The following is a 21,219-nucleotide window of genomic DNA, read 5'->3' as shown; positions in this document are numbered from 1 at the left end:
CATTTTCTAATGTCTTTATTCTCCTTGTGTGTAAGTATAAGTTCATTATTGCCAACTAGACTATTCTTATATTGCATGTCATTTAATACTTTGAACTATGATGCTTGTCGATGTTGTGTCTGTATAGATATAGTTTTGTAAGGGTATGTATATATATATATATGAAGGGGAACACTTAGTTGGTATGTCCTGTTGTGAATGCATGTTTTGGTACCAATTGCTCCAGAATCCTTGTTTAATACTTGATTGAGATGAAGCTGTAGTCATTAAAGAGTTTATTTATTTATCTGTGTATGACATTTGAATTACCTTAATTAGAGGTCTAGACAATTAATTAAGTAGTTTAGAAGTTAGAATTTTATGCTGTATATTTTTGTGCTCTTAAAGAGTTTCCATCATGGCAAATGTGTGCTTGGTTGTGGCAGATGTGTCGTTTTATAATATGTCACGATGAGGTAGTCTCTATGCAACATGTCGTGGTGGATTGTAAATAAGCTATGGCAAATAAGTTAAGTGTTGTCGACTAGAGCGAAGGGTTCCTTAGCCGTGGATGATGTGAGCTATCTTGTTGAATTACTTATTTTGCCCTTATTTGAACAGCTTTCAATGTTCTATCTTTTCTATATTTTCACAAATTCTTTCTACTATGACTTCAATAAATTTGCTCATTAATTATTTCAAATGATTCTCTCTAGGATCCCAAGTTCTTTAAATATTAGCGGCTTCTTTTAGGTTAGCTTTTGCCACATTTATAAAATTTATTATTAGTTGAGTTTAAGTCAAGTTAATAATGAAGATCATTACATGCCATAAAGGAAAAATAAACTCCAAGACCAAAGGACGAACTTGAAAGCCATAAAGAAGGTCTAAATGAAAATGCCTGCAAACAAGAATAAACTAAACCAGGAAAATATAGGATGAATAGCCTAAAGCAGTAAGGGAAAGCATGACACTACCCATTTCATACAAAGTCAAAGCAACAAGGATAAGAAAAAACAAAAATCTATCAAACAATAAGAGAATATGATTAAGAAAAGTAATAAATCATAAATTAGGAAACTTCTTAAAACCTAGAAACAAAAAAGAAAGAGACACAAAGAAAAAGAAAGTGCAAGAAAAGATAAAAAAAATAGAGGAGAAGCAAAATATGGAAATAAAAAATAGAAGGGTTATAATAAAGAAAGAAGAAAGGTAGTGTTGGGAAAAAAGGCGGTGCAAGAACAGAGAAGGAAAAAAGATTGGAAGAAAAAGAAGAGACCAAGAAGATAATAAAAAATCAAAATGACAGTGAAAAAAAAAAGAAAGAGCAAAGAGAATAATGAAAATGAAAATTCAAACAAAAACAAAGAAAAGAAAAGAGAAATTGTTGGGGAAAAAAAAAAAGAAAGGTGGTACGGCAGATAAAGGCGGTGGAAGGTACGAAAGAGAGACCAGCTCTCCAATAAGATTGACTGGAAAGATGGAGGAGCTCTCTAGAAGGAGGAGTAGATAGCAATAAAGAAGAAGCAAAGCAGTAGCAACAATAAGGTTAGAGAGATAAAATCTCCTAGAAGAGAGATGAGCTCTCAGGCCTATCCCTTATTTGATATCTGGTCCTGTCAAATAGCCTAAATAAATAAACATTTCTTTTCAAGTACAACAGAAAAGGAAAAGATTTATTTACATAATCAATAAGCAACTAAATCAACAAAGGTTGGTCTAGTCAGTAAAAATTTGGCTTATAACTCATAAGTTCGTGGGTTCAAATCCTACTATTAATATGAGGATCTTATTAGTGGACAATATGTAATTACATATGTAAGTGTTCTTTGAGACTTGAGGCATATCTTGATAGTAATGAGTCTTTGGGACCTAATTCACCTAAACTTTTTTATATAAAAAAACAAGAAACTAGTTTAACCAAATGGGGTTGAATCTAACAAAAGAAATTAGTCTCTTAGAACATAATGAATCAAAATTTAAATCCCCATAAGAAGAGATACTTACATTTAATGTACACTGAACAAAGTTATCTCTAATAAGAAGACATTTATGCACAATAAAAAAAGCTAGTCTCTTTAGACTCAATATATTGATTTGTAACTCAATGGATTGCTCTTAAATTTAACTTGTTCAAGAATGAAAATAAGGAAAATACAATCCTTAGTCCCAATAGCTGTATTAAATTTTGCTTTTAGTACTTATAATTTTTTTTTAATATTTTTAATTTTTATAAGGATTGAAAATATTAAAACTAGAGCCGAAAAAACAAACTTAACTCCATGGGGCAACTCGCTAGCCCGACAATTTTGGTGGGTTGGGTTGGCAAAATGAACTTGTTTTGTAAAATGAGTTGAGTTAGCCCAAATTGCAAAAAATTATGGGCTAAATTTTCTGTTTTAATAAAAAAATAAGAGTGGTGAGTGGTGGATCTCATCTTTTCTCAAGCATATAAATAAATAGGTTAGCATTGTAGTAGGAGTGGAGATAATGAACTTTCTGACTTTCTACTATGTGAAAGTTGTATTATGAAGTTATTGTTAGCTTCATTATTGCTTAATTTGTTTGTGTGTGGTTTATGGTTTTGAGTTTAACAAGAAATAATATTAGTTAAATTGTTAATTTGTTCCTTACCCAAAAAATAAATTGTTAATATGTTTGTGTGTGGTTCATGGTTTTGAGTTTGACAACTAATAGGATTAGTTAAATTGTAAATATGAGGATAATAAAGGGAAGGTGAAGATGCCTTTATATGTGCAAGCTTTATCTTCTAAGTGTTGAAGAAAAGAAAGGGAGGGATTTAATAACAATATTTTAAGCATTGTGTTCATTTAAAAGCTGGCTTGTTGTTAATTTAGAGTTTGAGTGGAGTTTGAACTCAAGCAATGTGTTGTTGAACAATTTAAATTATAGTGATTGTGTTTGGATGCTTGTTAATTGTTAATTTATCATGTAATATAGACTAAAATTTACTTGATAGAATTTTATATTTATTTTATTTATTTATAAGTTCTTTAATTATTAATTTGTCCTAAAATGTGGAGTAAAGATATATATTTATATTGTATATATTTTAAATTATTAAAGAAAAAATTTAGTATATTTTTGCAAGTCAGGCCATTATAAAATGGGTTGGGTTGGATTTCTAAACCCATTTTATTTGGCGGGCAGGCCCAACCCAACCTAACCCACAAAAACATTAGCCCACGCAAGTTGACCCATAGCCCATTTGCTTAATGCTAACTAAAATTATAGAAATATGAGTAACAGACATCATTCAATGTTGCCGAAATTATAAAGACTAAAAACATTAAAAAAAATTATAAGAACTAAAAGTAAAACTTAATAAAATCATAGAAATTGATGATTGTGTTTTTACTTAAAAAAAAAAAAAAGCAGACAAGTTTCACTTGAGCTTATGTAAACAACTTAGACAATTTTAAATCGAACAAAATTGTCTTTCAAGAATCTACAATGAAGTTACATGAACACAGTGCACAATATATTTTACAGCACTTTTTTACAAAGATGTATAATGAAACAACAATTGTACCAATGTATGAATATGCCTGTCAAAATCCCCTCCACCCAACCCCCAAAAAAAAAATATCTATCAAAAAACTAATTTACCCTACACTGTTGATCAAATTTTACAAGCAAACCAAAAAGATGAGTAGGTTAAATCAATCATAAAGTACTCAAAGATAACATGCTATAGGACTATTTATAATTTATAATTCACTTTGACTGCTCATCTTTGATCTACCCCCCCCCCTTTTTTGTTTTCCATGAGTACAAATCACCCCAAGTGTACTTCAGGTAAAGTGAGAACGATAAAGGAGGAAAGTAAGATCCATATCTGCTGTTGTAATCCCACAAAGATAAGCTTCAATTCTCCCTCCCTCTCTCACCACTTCATATGAAATTACTTCAAAAGATCGTAGTCACTTGTGTCAAATTCCCACATTACTATACAACCTCCATTTCATAGATCAACGATTTTGTGTCCATCATGAACTGATCGGTGATGATTAGGCTTCTTATGATGACGACGCGGTGAGGATTGGGAACATTTGTTGGAACCTTTTGACTTGTTTTGGGTAACTCCAATATCTTGCAAGGTCTCCACTACATCCTTCATGGCCGGACGATTTTTGGGGTCAGATTCTACGCACTTGAGAATAAGCTGAGCTGCTTGAAATGCTGCATTGAGTGAATATTGTCCCTCTATTCTAGCATCCATTATGGTTTTCAACTTCTTTTTGCTGCTGAGGCATGGCTTAACCCACTCAACCAGATTGTGCTGTCCAGATGGCCGCTTTGAATCAAGTGCTTTCTGACCCGTCAGCATTTCAAGCAACACTACACCAAAACCATACACGTCGCTCTTTACATACAAGTGCCCTGTTCAATGATGGTACTAAAGTTAATAACTCGTGATGGGGAGTTTCCTAACTAGACCTACTAGGTTTGTGAGAAAAAGATAAATTAATCATGAGTAGCATACCCTTCCTTCAAGTGTTATTTTAGGAGTTTCACATGTGTTTAGATCTTTGAGATAAGTAAAATTCCTTCAGCATTATGAAATTCCCATGGGCAGGTAGTATCAGATATTGCCCAAAATGGTATCATTATGCACCTCCTGACATCTTGGATGACTTGAGCTCTTTTTGTTTACCAAGTTGGAAAGGTTTTCCTCTTTCCTTGCATAAAAATTGAAATATGCAATATTTATTATATCTCTATTATTATTTCTTACCATTAATTCTGTTTTTATCGTTTTGTTTTATTTCAGGGCACAAAAAATTTCTTAACCAAAAAATTTTCTTAACGACACAATCACATTTTTGATCCATTTTGTTTTACAATGACACCAAACAGACTAGATTAGTCATCCAAAAACACCATTATTCCAACTAATCTGAATCTTGATTACCTCTTGACATCCAACAGACAAGACGAAGATATGGTGTGCCAAATGTCTCCATAAGAGCAAATTAAATGTGGTTTGTGCTTAAAAAAGATGTCTAGCACATGATTTGTTAGTTTTAAATAACAAATTCTTATGGAAAACTAATGCTATTATAACCATTTACATATTTATCCATGATTTTTTAGTTTTATGCACGAAAAAATTTATTAAAGGAAAACAAAGATATAACACGCGAAGATATAATTAATAACTTGAATTTTAAATTTTGTGTAATATTTACCTGTTGCAACGTATTCTGGGGCAGCATAGCCATATGTGCCCATGATCCTCGTAGTCACATGTGATTGTTCTCCAGTAGGCCCCAATTTAGCCAAGCCAAAATCAGAAATTTTAGCCTTAAAACTCTGTAGGTGGCAAGAGAACAAATACATCAATATGACCGCTGCAATCCAGCGTATATAAATAGATAGACCACTGATTTTATAAATGTTAAAAAGAAAGCACACATGTACACTTAAGCTAATGCTTTTTTTTTTTTTTTTAGTCAAAGCTCAAGCTAATACTTTAATCAGCAATAGATTTCCAGATATTTTCAGCATAAGTCTGTAAAACAACTAAAGGATTACGAACTGGCCAATTCAAACCTACGTGATACTACATTAATAATAGGACGGCAACAACAGAAAGAGGATGACTAGCGAGATGTAACTAACCCCATCAAGTAATATATTTGAGGCCTTGAAATCTCTGTATATGATTTGCTTTTCTGAAGTGTGCAAGAAGGCCAGGCCTTCAGCTGCATCAATAGCTATTTTGAGTCGTGTGTTCCAAGAAAGCGGTTCCACGTTAGGAATCCCTGCTCATAAACAAGAACAAAGAGACAATTAGATCTCAGACTCATGGCCTTGCAATTTCCTTTCAGTTCATTTGGTTTTAGGTCATACTTATGAAGAGATGGCTCTCCAAGCTTCCCTTAGGCATGAACTCATACACAAGGAGAAGTTCATCATCCTCCCGGCAGTAACCAAATAGCTTAACCAGGTTTGGGTGAGAAAGGCCTCCCAAGAAATTCACTTCTGACTGCATTACATAATCAATAGGAGCTATATATTAGTACTGTACTGTAGTTGTTTCCAGAGCTGAAAGTTCTGGGATCAAATCCCAGCAGAAAGCCTAAGGATCTTCTCAATTTTAAGCGGGAAAGGACAATTATTTTAAACAAATTCTGACCATTCAGTTGATCTAATCAGCCTAAATCTGTTAAGAATAATCTTAAAAAAGATATCTAAACTATCCAAATCAGCTAATTTATTGAAAATTAATCATATTTCTATCCTAATTGTCCAATAGATAACATATTGAAGCTGTTTCACGTAGACTACGAGATTATCATTAAATTTATGTAACGTAACAAATAAAATCATCAAATGCTCCAACATATCTAAACCATAGAGAATTTAATTCAAACATGTCCTCCAGCATTTCACTGCACTGGTTTGTCTGTCATCTGTGAACAAAAGTTGGGAGAAAGAGATGAGAGTTCCATCTGGCTTTCAAACCCTTGTCAGGACTCAGGATTTTTTTTTTTTAATAATTTCTTTCAAAATATTCATTAAATCATGTTTCATTTATTACTGAACGGAAATAGAAGGGGGGATCAGTGATCACACACACATATTGACAGAGACACAGCAAAGGTTTGTGGCATCAACACCTTGATTCTCTTCACGATTGGAGAGGGCTCATCAGTATTATCTTCATGGCATACGACCATCCTAATTACTAACTCTTTTCTCAAAGCAAATATGCCATATGCGTATCAGGAGGAAGAGGATGAGGAGATGATGGGGATGATGATGTGATGGGTCTATGAAGACAAGGACAGCATTCAGAAATTATAAAAATGGGGAGTAAACGCTCATTTTGTACACTCATATTAAGTCAACATTCAACAATGTGGAATTATCCCAACGAATCAAAAGATAGAGGTCGCTTGACTGGGACCGAATGCATCTGTTATTATTTTTCATACTAAACTCCGTGAGACAAGTGACTATCCTTTAGAGTCAAATCCATTTAATTAAAACTTTCCCGTCGAATAAGAAACGGTAGGTACTTCCACACCCCAACAGCTGTGACTGCAAATTGGGTCAAGATGATGCTGAGAACCATGTTTAACACCAAGTTAAATTGTTTCAAGTTTTAGAGTCAAATTCATTTAATTAAAACTTTCCCGTCGAATAAGGAACGGTAGGCACTTCCACACCCCAACAGCTGTGACTGCAAATTGGGTCAAGATGATGTTGAGAACCATTTTAACACTAAGTTAAATTGTTTCACGTCCCTATAATTTAACTTAATTTTAAATTTAGATTTTGTAATTTGAAATTTCACATTTAAATCCTTATAATTTTTAAAACTTTTTTATCCAATTAAAGCTTAATTAGTGTTTCATTAAATTCTTCTGGCATATCTTTTCATATACCCATTTTGAGAGTTCCAAAATTCAGAATTCAAACTAAAACTTCCAACTCTTGGCAGTACTTGTACATAAGCATGCAATTTCATTTCCCTTGACTTGTTTTTGCCCTTTTTGTACTAAAGGTTATATATATTATTAACCTGCTAAGATGGAAGATGCTTGATTATATTAATAAATTTCATGGCTAGCTATTGACCCAGTTGCAAGGGTCAAAGAATTTAAAATTTTTTGAAGTTGCAAATAAACGATTATAAATTTTTCAAAACATTATAACCAAATCGAAAATTGAATTAACCTATAGCATAATATTTTAACCAGACGTTGAGATTTCTAGACTGTTTTAGGAACATTGCTTGAGCCTGAAGATATACAAGAGTAGAAATTGAAGCTACCTGCCACTCTTGACAGCCTTGCATACTCTCTGGGTTGAGTTTTTTAATAGCCACCATCATTCCAGAGCCGGCTTTAGCCGGTGAAAGCGTCCTCTCATCCAACCAACCTTTGTAAACTTTACCGAAACCACCCTCTCCAAGCAATGAGTCCGATTTAAAGTTCTTGGTGGCTGCTTTCAAATTCCCAAAAGTGAAAACCTTCAAGTGAGTAGGCGTTTCTATAACATGCCGATTTGGAGAAGCATTGGTCTCGTCGACGCTTCCGCTTGCAATCATCGAGAATTGGCTCTTCTCTACAGTGCTGTTTGTCGTAAATGAGTCAACATTCCTGCTCTCAGGAGTCGCTGATCCTACAAAACGGAAATTGGAGTCTAGCATGCTTCTCTGGAGAATTCCATCAAACAGGCAAAACCCAGGTCGGGTTCTGAACTAACTAGATCATACATAGATAATGAAAACATGCTATAATGCAGAGTGCCATGGGTATGGTGCTTCGTGATGAAAGGGAATCAAAACCGTGACAATTTACCTGAATCATGAGGTCTTTTGGGGCTAATCTCGAGCCCACGGTGAGCGAGAGAACAGAAGCAGAGACCCATATTAGCTGAGTCAACAGAATTAGCATAAATTGAAGGGGAAGAAGCAGGTGAAGAAAGAAAGACAGAAAATGGGAATTTGAAGGGGAGAAAATGGAGAGCGGGGTTCGGTTCTTGTTGGTGATTGCAAAGTCAATGGCAGTGTTTGAATAATTTGAAATTGATTGGTGTTTGAATTTATAAATGGTTCCTCGTGTTAGCCACGCGAATTTACTTGGAGGTTCCACTTCAAGACCCATTTGAACACTGGAGAGAGTCTTTGCGTTCAGCGCCTCCATCATTCTGCCGCAATTAAGATAGGACACTGCCTCGCTTGGCCTTTGGCAGCCCCGCGTTGACCCCGCCTGCTCCGAAGTTTCGCCTCATTTAGTTATTTACGTGAGCTAGTTAGTTTGGATTTGCATTTTAGGAAAGTTATTGTTTGTTTTTTTTTTTTAACGAATCTAAATAGCATATCCACAGAAGCTTTTCACAGGTAATAGTTTTTTCTTGTTTAGCTTGTCAAAATTACCTTTTTTTTTTTTTAAGTTTAAACAAATAGGCCCTAATCATCAAGGTTGAATAGCTTACTCATCCCAATCAATGTTAAGAAAGCCAAACTGGCTATAAAATCGATTGAAGCACTGATTCATGATGTCATGATTAAAATTAACTAATCATAAATAAATTGATATATTTTAAATATTATATATATAAAATAAAAAAATAATTGTATATTGTAATAAAAATGAAAGTTAAAATTTCAAATAAAATAATATATAATAAAAAAATAAAAAATTAATCTTTTAATTCTTCAACTTTAACTCACTTGTAACTCAATCCTTCAATTATAACTCGCTGTAACTCAATTCCTCAACTATAACTCACTCTGACTTAATCCCTCGACTTTTGATTCACCTATAACTCGGTCCTCATTTTTAATTTTTTTTAAATTTCTTATCAAATAAGAGGGATAAAAAAATTCTCATATATATTTTAAAAACACCCTCCTGTTGCCCATTGATGTGAGATATAAACTAACATGAAAAAAATTAACAAAAATTAAGGGACTAATTTGTAAGTGATTCAAAAGTTGAGGGATTGAGTCATAGATGAGTTACATTTGAGGGACTGAATTACAAGTGATTTAAAAGTTAAAAGACTAAAGATTAATTTTAAAAAAAAAAACCATATACATCAATATTCTATTATTTTTCATACAAAATACATGTACTTGTTTTATAATTTATAATTTTAAAGTATACATTTATATACATTCACACATATTCCTTGCATATTTATTCAGTTTTCTTCTCTTTTCCCTATAATTAGTATATATAATATGTATAAATTAAATTTAAAATACGAATTAAAATTGTGAATAAAAAGAAATACAAATTAAAATTTTAAAAATAAAAATATAAAATAATATGTCTGGTTCAATCGATTCTCAAAATTTTTAATTTCTTATTGTGGCTCGATTTAATTAGTCGAGGCGATCAACTTGATCAGACTCTCAGAATGCTTATTCCAATACCTAATGACCATAATTTCTTATACCAAAATTGTATCATCCTTTCCCATATCATTTATTTTGACTTTATCAACAAATTAAAGTACATGAATTATGAAGAAATGAGACAATTATACTAATAAGATGAAAAGTTAGTGCTCGGCTTGTTGGCAGACTTGCTAAGGTCAGGTGGCCCTGCTTTCAGAGACATGATTTTGAATTCATTTCTGTCTGCCTTCTTTTGAAAAAGCAGCCTCTAGTTTCCAAAAACAACACTGTTGTTAAGCTCATAGAACGTGATAGTAAGGGTAAAGTTGACAACATGTTCAAGGTTTCGTCGTTTGACAGACTCACCAACTCGGCTTCACCGACCAAGAGCCAACGTGCGCGCGCGCGCGCGCGCGCGGGCATTTCATCATCAGATTCAAATCTAAATCCTATGTTTCACTTATTCCTGTCATTTGATCACATCTCAGTTAAAGTAAGTAAATAGATGAAAAGGAACTGCGGCTGCGGACAAAACGTGATTTGCGAGGTCTATTTTTCAAAAGTTTACAATATAGCAAGTAATTAAAATTGCAAGTAATTAAAATTGCCAAATTGGTGCTCGTCCTATGAGAATTCGACCAAATTCGTCCCTTCCGCTTCTAAGGAGCCGAGTACGCATATCGGTGTTTGAATCAGTCCATTGCTTGCATTCAATATGAGGCTTCTAGTTTCATGTGCAAATTATTTGATGATTTCCAGAAAAGCTACATTAAAAGATTTAATTTGGTAATTAAATTAGTGTCTGAGTCAAGATTAATCAAAAGGTTTCTAAGGAGATGTGCCATATGAAAAGGACTTGTTTGGGTCAGTCACGTTAACTCTACTAATTTAAACAAAATCTATTTTCTGGTCAAAGTTAGCAATTCTCTGATTCATTTATAATTTCATATACCGCCCAGTTCGATGGAAGAAAAGAGTTTTTTGTTTCTTTATGAAAGTAAAAGTAAAATAATCAATATATTCAGTATCATGATAGAAGTGAAATAAAAATTTTATTTAAGTGAAAATGATGAGATTGACTTCTCACAAGAACACTATAGAAATGAGTTTCATAATTTTTGATAAAATTGAATTTTTTCAAGAATTGAGTCCCTATATACTAAACAAGCAAATTTCAAAATTTTACTTTCACTCTTCTAGTCTCAATTTCAATTTATCAAAATTAATTAATTTAATATTGAAAAAGGCCATAAGTTATAATGAAAATTAAATGACCGGAACTATTACTCGCTTTTAGTGTAGTCCCTCCCTTGCCATCCTTCTTACTTAGTTTTAATGTGTATTTAGTTTTCAGTTTATATCTAGCAATAATTCATTTAAAGAATTTAATTATTTGTTGGATTTGTTAAAAGCACATCTTAAATATGGTTTGAATGTACTTTTAAAAGTTATTTAAATATATTCTTAGTGTTTACATATAATTATGTTCAGATGTATGGATTAAACAGGTACAATAATGAGACGCAAGTATTACTTATGAATTAATGGATTTGTTATGAATTTTGGAAAGAATAAGGATGATGCTGCGAGTTACTTAATGACGTGTCGCGCAAGTGATGCTGCGAGTTACTTAATGACGTGTCGCGCAAGTTAGTTAATGCTGCGATTTTTAAAGAGCATGGGAACATAAACTCAATTAGTCAGCTGTGTTGGCCACCTTTTGACTTTGATATCACATAAGCGACAAAATGATATATTTAAGAACGTAGGATGGAAGGATTGTCCGTTCATTGAGTGGGAGTTGGTGAAAACGATCAAAGTTCATAATAATTCTTTGACTTTGATTATTAACGACAGAGGCAGAAATAAAGTAGATTTACACTTCTCTCTATTTTTTTCAATTGAAGATATATATACTTCTCTTCGCTTATTTATAAATCGTAATATCCAAAAATTCAATAAATATGTAACTTCGTTTTTATTAAATATATAAACATGACCTAACTACTTAATTTTATATTTAATATACTTTTATTCAATTAAATTAAAATATAATAAATTTTAATATGTTAATGATAAGAATTTATTATAGAATAAATAATCAATGTACCTAAAGCCATTTTTTTCATTAACCATGCATGTTTTAATGATAAAATTCCTCTCACCAACATTTTAAGAGAGAAAATAGTGGTAAAATTTTAATGAAATAAGTTATAAATAGAATTAGAAAGAATAATTAATTGTGGAATGGAATGTGAGGAAGAGCATGAAACACGAAGGAGAGGAGTGAGGAGCGAGGGGAAGAGAAGAAATGAAATCCTTGATGTGTCTGTTGACTTTGTCTAGCATCCTCACATACGTTTCGTGGTTGGAGGACTTTCATGTTCTCAGCTTCTCTTGACGGTCTCACCACCAGCCAATGAGATGCCTAATGCCAACATACTCATCTCATGTCTCTCCCATTCTTCTCCTGGTCTCATTTTCATATTCCAGCAAACACGAAATATATATACAGCTGTGGACATCACCTACTTCACGTATCAAATTCAACATAACTCTTCTCTCTTTCTCTCTTCACCTGTATGGTCTCAGCCTAATAAAGGGAGACACCCTCCTGACTTTAATATTCTTCAAGAATATTTATATAGTCTTATTCATAAGACAGAAAAATATTCATTTTAATCTATTTACAACGCGCCTTAATTATTATTATGTTTATTTTTATCATTTTACCCCTATTAAATATAGGAAAGCTTATTAAATGTTAAATTATCTTATTTTAAAGTGGATATATTTAATATAAATAAAGTTAAAAACTTGTTAAATTTTTATACAGATTTAATGAGGTTTAAGATTTTTTAAAATTTTGATATGTAAAAGTAATTTATAAATAGTACTGGAGGAAGTATATAATTATACAAGTAAGTATTTCTATTTAAAAAAAGCATATTTTTCTTTAGAGTAGGAAGCACGCATGCATTTTGAACGAGAGTAAAATGATTTATCGTTACAACTTAGCACAAGTTATGACAAGTGAGGAGGAAACAATTGGTGCACAAGGCGTGAAACAAACATAAAATAAGCTATATAGGCAAGTACGGCTACGTGTGTATTTGGATTGACGTTTGCAAAACTGAAATTTTTATAAATTAAAATTTGCAAACTCAAATTAAAATAAATGTTAGTTGTCACAACACGTCTTATATTTGAGTATCTTTTTTCCTTAAAAAGTCAGTTTAATAAATTAAATTTTTCTAAATAATACACTTTAAAAGTGTATTGCGATGTATGATAACTGAAAAAATGACATGATTTTTTCAAAATAACATGAATTTTATTTATATATATTGTCTATACAATTTAATAACTTTAAAAAATATTATAATTATAAAAATGAAAAGAGTTAATATACTATTAAAAATATTTTTAAATGCTAAAAAATATATACTATCCATGATGCATATAATTATATATAATATATAAATTAAAAAAAAATAAAATTCTAAAACGCAGCATACCCAGCTATTTGTAAATGAAAAGCTAAAAGCTACAAAAAGTTGCTTCCATTTTTGGCTGAACAAATCATTCAGCCCAGCCGCAATCTAAACATGACAAAATATAAAATATTTTTAATTAAACTTTACTTACATAATAAAATAACTACTTACTCTCAAATTAATCTTATTTTTTATATTTATCTCATTAAACACTCTATAATAAATATAAAATTATTTATTAATACGGATATTTTTAAAAAAAGATAATAATTACATCTCAAAAGATTAAAAATATTTTATATTTTTAAATACTCAACTCCTCAAAAAAATAACTTATATTTTTAACACAATGAATATATATCTTATACCCCAACTAGCTTTTTGGAATCACAATTCACAACTTAAGTCTTGGTTTTGCAAATGATAAGTTAATATTCCTTTGGGCCCTATTTTATTATAAAGGGAGGCAGAACAATTTTTATAATTTTATTTATAAATCATGTTATTAATTTTTATTATAAATTTTTTCGTTTATTTCTGTTAATTATTTATGAGAGAAAGTGTACGATTAATATTGAAGTATGCACATGTAAATTTTTTAAAAGTTAATAAATTTTAAAATTTTTATTAATGAGAAGAATCTTTTGAAAGTATACCAAAAGGAAAAAAGCTTTTTAGCATTTTGAACCGAGTAAAAATAATTAATTATTACAGCAGAGCACAAGTTTTGTCGTTTTTGACTGGAGAGGAGGAAATAGCTGATACACACTCCTCTTATCTTAAATTATAAAATATTTTTAAATAAAATCTTATATATTAATAAATTTCATTAAATAACACTTAATAATTTTATCTTTCAAAATAAAAATATAAAATTTTAAAAATATTTATAATTTAATATATTAAAAAAATGAATAAAAATTAATTACAGAAAGAAAAAAATATAATATTAAAATTTATATATTTAATGAAAATTAATTTATTTAAAATATTTTATATTTTAAAATAATTTTTTTAAAGTGTCTCATAATTTAAAATGGTAGGATACTTATGTGGAGTAAAGTGTCAAGCAAGCATAAACGTTCAGCTTTGTACATTATTCATTTGGCCACGAAATTAAGTTTCGGGCATTAACCAAAAGCTATCAATTAAAAAATGTGACAACTTTTTTGAGATATAGACATTAACACTGCTATCGATATACTCCCTCTATTTTTATTGATTCAGAAAAATTATTATTTTATATTTATTTTTTATATAAGTAAAATTACTTATTGTAATAAACATTTATTACATATTTTCTAAATCACTCTTCATAATTTAAATTAATAAAAAATAATTAATGCACATTTTTGTTGATTAATATAGAATATTTTAATTCATTTTTTTATTTTTAAATATAATTATTATAATTAACTAATTTTTTTAATTATATGATACAGTTATATATATATATATATATATAGAAACGGAGGGAGTAGGTAATACATGTATGCACACAAAGACAGGCACACATTCCACGCACTATTTTGCACAATATCAGATCGTGGGTAAACCTAGGAGTGGAATATTTATCTTGCGCACAAAAGTCTTCCGGGATTGAATATATTATATTACATGTTCAATAAATAATCGCATCCATAAAAATTCAATTGAAAAATATAAAGGATCTCTTGATATCTGTCAAAAAAAATTGATTATAAAAAAATTATTATTATGATAGATTTTGAATATAATTGATTATATTGTGTAGTATAATTGATTTATAAAATTAATTAATAAGATTAATTTTAAGTTTAATTGAAAATTATCTCAAATTATAATTTTGTAAAATATATCCAAACACCCTATTATAAGTCAAAATCAATTATAAACTTAAAATTATAATTTTTTTAAAAATGCAAATACTTATTATATGCAGGACAAAATCAATTAGGAATAAAAAATTATCATTTATAAAATAGAGTTTATATGATTTTTAAATAAATTTGTAAAGAAGTATAATTGAAAAAATTGGATTGAAAAGTATGTAATAATAACTTAGACAATCGGTGGGTCACCAAAAAAAAACTTGGACAATCGATGTTCATGGTTTGTAATTGACGATTTTGACATTAATTTCAACCCAAACATATCAAGGCTCACCACTCACGTCTGCTTCATGATTAAACTGGTGGCACTTATTTATGTCTTTTTCAGATGTTCTTTACAGGCCCAAGTATGTTATAGAGGCTCAAAATACGTTAAGCCCATTTTAATGACTAGTTAGCGTGCACCTTTAATTAACCTGTATATAATTATTAATTACCAAAAAATAAAACCTATGTACAGAAAAATAGATATTTAAAATTTAACTTCCGTATTCATTAAAAAAATAATAATAACTTCCGTTCCCATGGAAATACCTCACCTCCGCTACTGCTACGAACGAAAAACTAGTTTGAATTTTGATTTCGAGAGATGAATGGCGCATTGCAATGGGAAGGCTCGGATTCTCTTCTCAGTCTTACGGTCACGCTGTATCAGGCAAATTATTTGTTCTTCTCGAGTCCCTTTCGCCTGTACTGGGAAACATTTCGAAGTCTCTAACGATCAGAGAGTGCAAACAAATCCACGCAAAGCTCATAGTCTTGCAAAGCGTTTCAGAAATCCATTTAACAAACACCCTTTTAAGCTTGTGCGCCAAATGTGGTGCGTTCGATCATGCTCATCAATTGTTCGATCAAATGCCTCGCAAGAATGTTGTCACTTGGACTAGCTTAATTTCTGCTCATGTTGGAAATGGGTCTTCTAGAAGAGCATTGAGTATATTCAATGAAATGCGTGCTATGGGTGAGAAGCCAAATGAGCACACATTCTCTACTCTTCTTCGGGCTTGTGCCAGTCCTGCTTTGGGGATGTGGGTTTGCAAATTCATGGTGTGATGATTCATTTTGGACTTGAGAGACATAAATTTGCTGGGAGCTCACTTGTACATATGTATTTTAACTCGGGCAATATGCTCAATGATGCCTGCCTTGCTTTTGACGATTTATCAGAGAGAGATCTGGTTGTATGGAATGTTATGATCACTGGGTTTTCTCAATTTGGTGACTTTATTGTGGTTCAGAGATTGTTTTCTGAGATGCAGGAGATCGATGGTTTGAAGCCGGATGATGGTACAATTACGAGCTTCCTCAAGTGTTGTTCTTCATTAGATGAGGTAAAGCAAATTCACGGGCTTGCCTTAAAGTTCGGGTTCGAGGTTGATGTTGTGGTGGGTAGTACTTTGGTAGACTTGTATGCCAAATGTGGGGATATTGTTTCTTGCAGGAAAATATATGATTCCATTGAAGAGAAAGACACTTTTGTGTGCAGTTCGATCATCTCGGGCTACGCCAAAAACAATAGAGGAGATGAAGCTGTTCATATTTTCATAGATATGTGTAGAAAAGGGATGAAACCTGACCAACATGTATTATCAAGTACTCTCAAAGCTTGTGCCGATATTGAGGACTTGAGAACAGGAACTCAAGTTCAAACCCACATGATCAAAAACGGATATCAATACGATTGTTTTGTGGCAAGTATTCTTTTGTCTCTCTATGCCAATTTTGGTGAACTACAAGATGTGGAAAAGCTGTTCAGAAGGATTGATGATAGAGATGTTGTGGCATGGAACTCTATGCTCCTGGCTTATGCTCAGTTGCAGCAGGGATCTACTAGTTGCATGCAACTATTTCAAGAACTTCACCGATCAACATTTTTGCGAATGGATGGAGCCACTACAGTAGCCGTTTTGAAATCTTGTCACATCAGTACAGATTTGCTTGCGGGCAGACAAATTCATTCTCTCATACAGAAATCTAGCGCAAGCTGTCATACTTTGGTAGGGAATGCTGTAATTTCCATGTACTCGGAGTGCGGAGAAATTGATGATGCCTATAAAGCCTTTGTTGACATTGTTTGGAAAGATGCTAGTTCATGGAGTTCGATCATTGGAGCTTATCAACAAAATGGGAAAGAGTTAGAAGCTTTAGAGTTTTGCAAAATGATGTTGGCTGCTGGAATCTCTTTCACCAGTTATAGCCTTCCATCATGTATTGCAGCTTGCTCACGACTTTCAGCTATGGAAGCAGGTAAACAATTCCATGGCTTTATCGTCAAGTCTGGTTTCAACAATGATCTCTATGTTGGGAGTTCAATTATAGACATGTATGCCGAATGTGGAAACATAGAAGAGTCAGAGAAAGTTTTTGGTGAACAATCAGAGCCTAACGAAGTAACGTATAATGCCATGATCTGCGGATATGCACATAATGGAAAAGCCCAGAAAGCTATAGAATTATTTGGTGAAATGGATAAGGCATGTTTGATTCCTAATCGTGTAACTTTTTTAGCAGTTCTATCAGCTTGTAGCCATGTTGGTTACTTGGATGAAAGCTTGTATTTCTTCACATTGATGTTCAAAAAATACAAGATTAAGCCAGAATCTATGCACTATCATGTCTGGTTGATGCTTATGGTCGAGCTGGAAGGCTTGAGGAAGCTTACCAAATAGTGGAAAGGGATGGAAGTGAACCAGCATGGAGAACATTACTGAGTGCTTGTAACAACTATGGGAACACAAAAATTGCAGAAAAATCCGCAATGAGACTGGTGGAATTGAATCCCCATGATCATGCTTCATATGTTCTTCTTTCAAATATTTATACCAGAGAGGGAAAATGGGAAGAAGCTGTCAAATGGAGGGCAGAAATGGCTAAGATTCGTGTGAAGAAAGATCCAGGAACTAGTTGGCTGATCTGAAGATCGCAGAAATCTAGCATACAAGCTTGTAAATTGTAGTTGTAGATGAGATGCTTATGGTATTTTATCCATTCAAACAGCTATTGAATTGAACCTCCCTCTCTCCCTCTAGTCCTCTCAAAATGCAAGCTTCTTTCTTCCTCTTCTACTTCCATTTATCAAGATTGAGGATGATTAAAGATGCAGCTTCGCTAACCTATCAGCACTTCTAATAAAGTCTCTATACATGAAATTCAAATTAACAGACCAATTCCTACTAAGAAGCATCCTAGCTTGCTGTAAAATATCCACAAAATGGTGATCCAACACCTCCTCTTTAAACTTAAGAATAATCATGAGTAATCGCATTCGTTGGTTGCAGGCTTCCCCTTCTATATCATCGGGAAGCGAAAGCCAGAAACAGAGTGAGAAGAGGAAGCACTGCTCCGAGTAAAAATATAAGTAAAAGATAACATTTTTACACAAATTTCTTTTCTTTTCCATCTGCCTTTGTCGCGAATTTTTCCCCATCTCTATTTTTCTGTCATAACCTCAAGTTCCTTCGAGGTTGAGGAAAATGGGATTTGATTCCAATGAATACCAACAGACATGAAGTGGGGATAAAATAATAATAAAAAATAATAATAAAATTTCTTTTAATTATATAAATAATATTTTAATCTTTTAAAATATTATAATTTTTTTGAAGTGTTTAAAAATTTTTTTTCTCATAAAAGAATTAATATAAAAGATTAAATTATCATTGATTGAAATAAAAATTTCAAGCCTCAAAACAAATACTTTGTGTCCCTTAATTTATAAGTTTTGTTTTAAGATTTATAATTTTTTTTAAATTGCAAGAATTTAACAACAATTAGTAAGTTTGCATTTAAAATCCTCATATTATCCAATTATTGCAAATGTCATTTTCATTCATAAGTTTTATTTTAATATTCACAACTTTTTTTCATAAAATTACAATAATTCAATAGCAATTTACAAATTCATATTTGAAATTCTAATATTCCTGAAGTGTTGCAAATATCAATTGTTATTCATTAGTTTTGTTCTAATATTTACAACTTTTTTTTTCTTAAAATCACAAGAATGCAACAATAATTCTTATATTCGTATTTGAAATTTTGATATTTTTCAAGTATTGCAAATGTCAATTGTCATTCACAAGTTTTTTTTTTAATATTTACAAATTTTCTTCTTAAAATTGTAAGAATTCAACAACAATTTGTAACTTCACATTTGAAATCCTATTATTCCTCAAGTGTTACAAATATCAATTGCCATTCACAGGTTTTATTTTAATATTCACAACTTTTCTTCCTAAATTACAAGAATTCAATAGCAATTTGCAAGTTTGCATTTGAAATTTTGATATTTCTCAAATATTGTAAATATTAATTATCGCTCACAAGTTTTGTTTTAATACTCACAATGTTTTTTCTTAAAATTATAACAATACAACAAGGAATTATAGTTTATCAGTACCCTACAAAATTGATTAAATTAATAAAAATGAATTATCACTTTAATTCAAGAACTAACAACTTTCATTAATTTAAATGACAAGAAAATCTTAAGAAATAACAACTATCTAAAGTTTTGTGGTCAGTTACATAGGTTTGATAAACTACCCAACATATGAGCTATGACTTTCATCAAAATATCTTACAATATTTTTGACAAAATATATGAAGAGTTGAATCTTCTTCTATACATGAGATGTTTCAGCTATGTCATATTTACAATTCAAAAAATCATTAATCATTCTTGCAAACTATACAAGACAAAAGGTAGCTAAGTTCATAAAATATATAAAAAAAAAAAGATGTTATATCCAAATCACAGCATAGCTTGGATTAGGATTCCTACACCATAATTCATCATAGTATATTTTACCTTCAATATTTTGTACAAATTGTCTCGTTATGTGAAAATTACAAAATAGTTCTTTTTCAAAGCTAGAAGTAGAAGAAGCCATTTTTCATGTCACCTTATAACAATAAAATAGCCATTCATCAATATATTTGTTTTTCAAATATAATGAACACATATCTGTTATATTTTATTCAATAATAACTATTCTTCTCATATGAATGATAAAGGACATTGAAATATCAGAAAATGAATGATAGAGGCTCATCTTGCTGTGTCAAGAGCAATTTTCATTCTCATTATGCCAGGCCAATGCTGCACCATGAGAGGGTCCTTCGACTTGAGCAAAATTTGGAAAACTACAATCTCAGTATTATTCTAATCTACTTATGACAAGGGAAATAAAGCAACAGAACATGAATTCTTTTGCTTTACTGCGTAACTGAGCTTCCAAGAATCCGTTTTGCATCAATTCATAGACAATGAACCTCTTGTCGTCATTTTCACTACAACCCACTATAGAAATTATATTTGGATGCCGAATTTCACTCAATAAATTCACCTCGTTCTACAATTTCATCTTACTAGTAAATACAATAGAGATAAAAAAGAAGAGAAGCATTTGTGAGCCAACATTAAGTACCTCAAATTCGCTTTCAGCACGCTGAGTTTCACAGTATAGTTTCTTGACGACAACATCTACATTCCAACCGAGCCTGGTAAACACATCCAAATGATAATCAATCCTGCCCCAAGATGTTACTTTCTCAGAAATTTTTGGTCGCTTTTTCTATTTGCTTATAATCGATTAATCAATGATTGGAAGAGACCCCTTTTTCCCAACCATTTTTACATAACTGAATTTACTTAAAAACGGAGTAAGCTTAAGCCCTTTCTTTACAGCTGGAATTGAAACAGCACAAAGACATATCACGAAGCTATAAAATGTTAAAAGTTTCCTTTTTTCCTAACACCGACAATTGTGAATAAACAGTACTACCTGAGTTGGGAACGCTTTTTCCTATTGGATTTGGATAGATGCTTCATGCTTCCTACTATAAATCCAGAAGCATAAGAAGCACAAAATGACTACAACGAGTGCTATACTAACAATGGCGAGCGCTATTACCATCTTCTTGTGTAAATCCATCTGGTGTTCTTTATTCTCCACCTGAATACCTGGATGATATGGGACGTATAATA

General features: G+C 31.5%; 1 protein-coding gene and 1 pseudogene across 1 annotated transcript; one reads left to right on the top strand and one right to left on the bottom strand.

Moving 5' to 3' along the window:
* Nucleotides 1-3,459: 3,459 nt before the first annotated feature.
* Nucleotides 3,460-8,765, bottom strand: LOC129311318 (probable serine/threonine-protein kinase PIX13). The gene is made up of 6 exons (XM_054953547.1): nucleotides 8,316-8,765; nucleotides 7,787-8,136; nucleotides 5,857-5,992; nucleotides 5,626-5,768; nucleotides 5,193-5,316; nucleotides 3,460-4,383 (listed from the first exon to the last, which is right to left on the bottom strand). The coding sequence occupies exons 1-6, from the start codon at nucleotides 8,383-8,385 to the stop codon at nucleotides 3,965-3,967; spliced, it is 1,242 nt and encodes a 413-aa protein (XP_054809522.1). The 5' UTR covers nucleotides 8,386-8,765; the 3' UTR covers nucleotides 3,460-3,964.
* A 6,994-nt stretch (nucleotides 8,766-15,759) lies between these two features.
* LOC129311317 (pentatricopeptide repeat-containing protein At4g13650-like) lies at nucleotides 15,760-18,221 on the top strand (annotated as a pseudogene).
* Nucleotides 18,222-21,219: the final 2,998 nt, after the last annotated feature.

This window comes from Prosopis cineraria, unplaced genomic scaffold, assembly GCF_029017545.1.
Source record: "Prosopis cineraria cultivar Desert tree isolate PC_DT_omini unplaced genomic scaffold, ASM2901754v1 PC5, whole genome shotgun sequence".
Classification (NCBI taxonomy): Eukaryota; Viridiplantae; Streptophyta; class Magnoliopsida; order Fabales; family Fabaceae; genus Prosopis; species Prosopis cineraria.
Note: the sequence above shows the minus strand (reverse complement) of the source record. Positions and strands in the feature narration are given on the sequence as shown.

Coding starts and splice junctions, on each gene's coding strand:
- LOC129311318 (XM_054953547.1), bottom strand. CDS start 8,385: ATGGGTCTCTGCTTCTGTTCTCTCGCTCACCGTGGGCTCGAGATTAGC. Junction 5,993..7,786: donor AAGGCTGTCAAGAGTGGCAG/GTAGCTTCAATT, acceptor TATGTAATGCAG/TCAGAAGTGAATTTCTTGGG. Junction 5,769..5,856: donor GGAGAGCCATCTCTTCATAA/GTATGACCTAAA, acceptor GTTTATGAGCAG/GGATTCCTAACGTGGAACCG.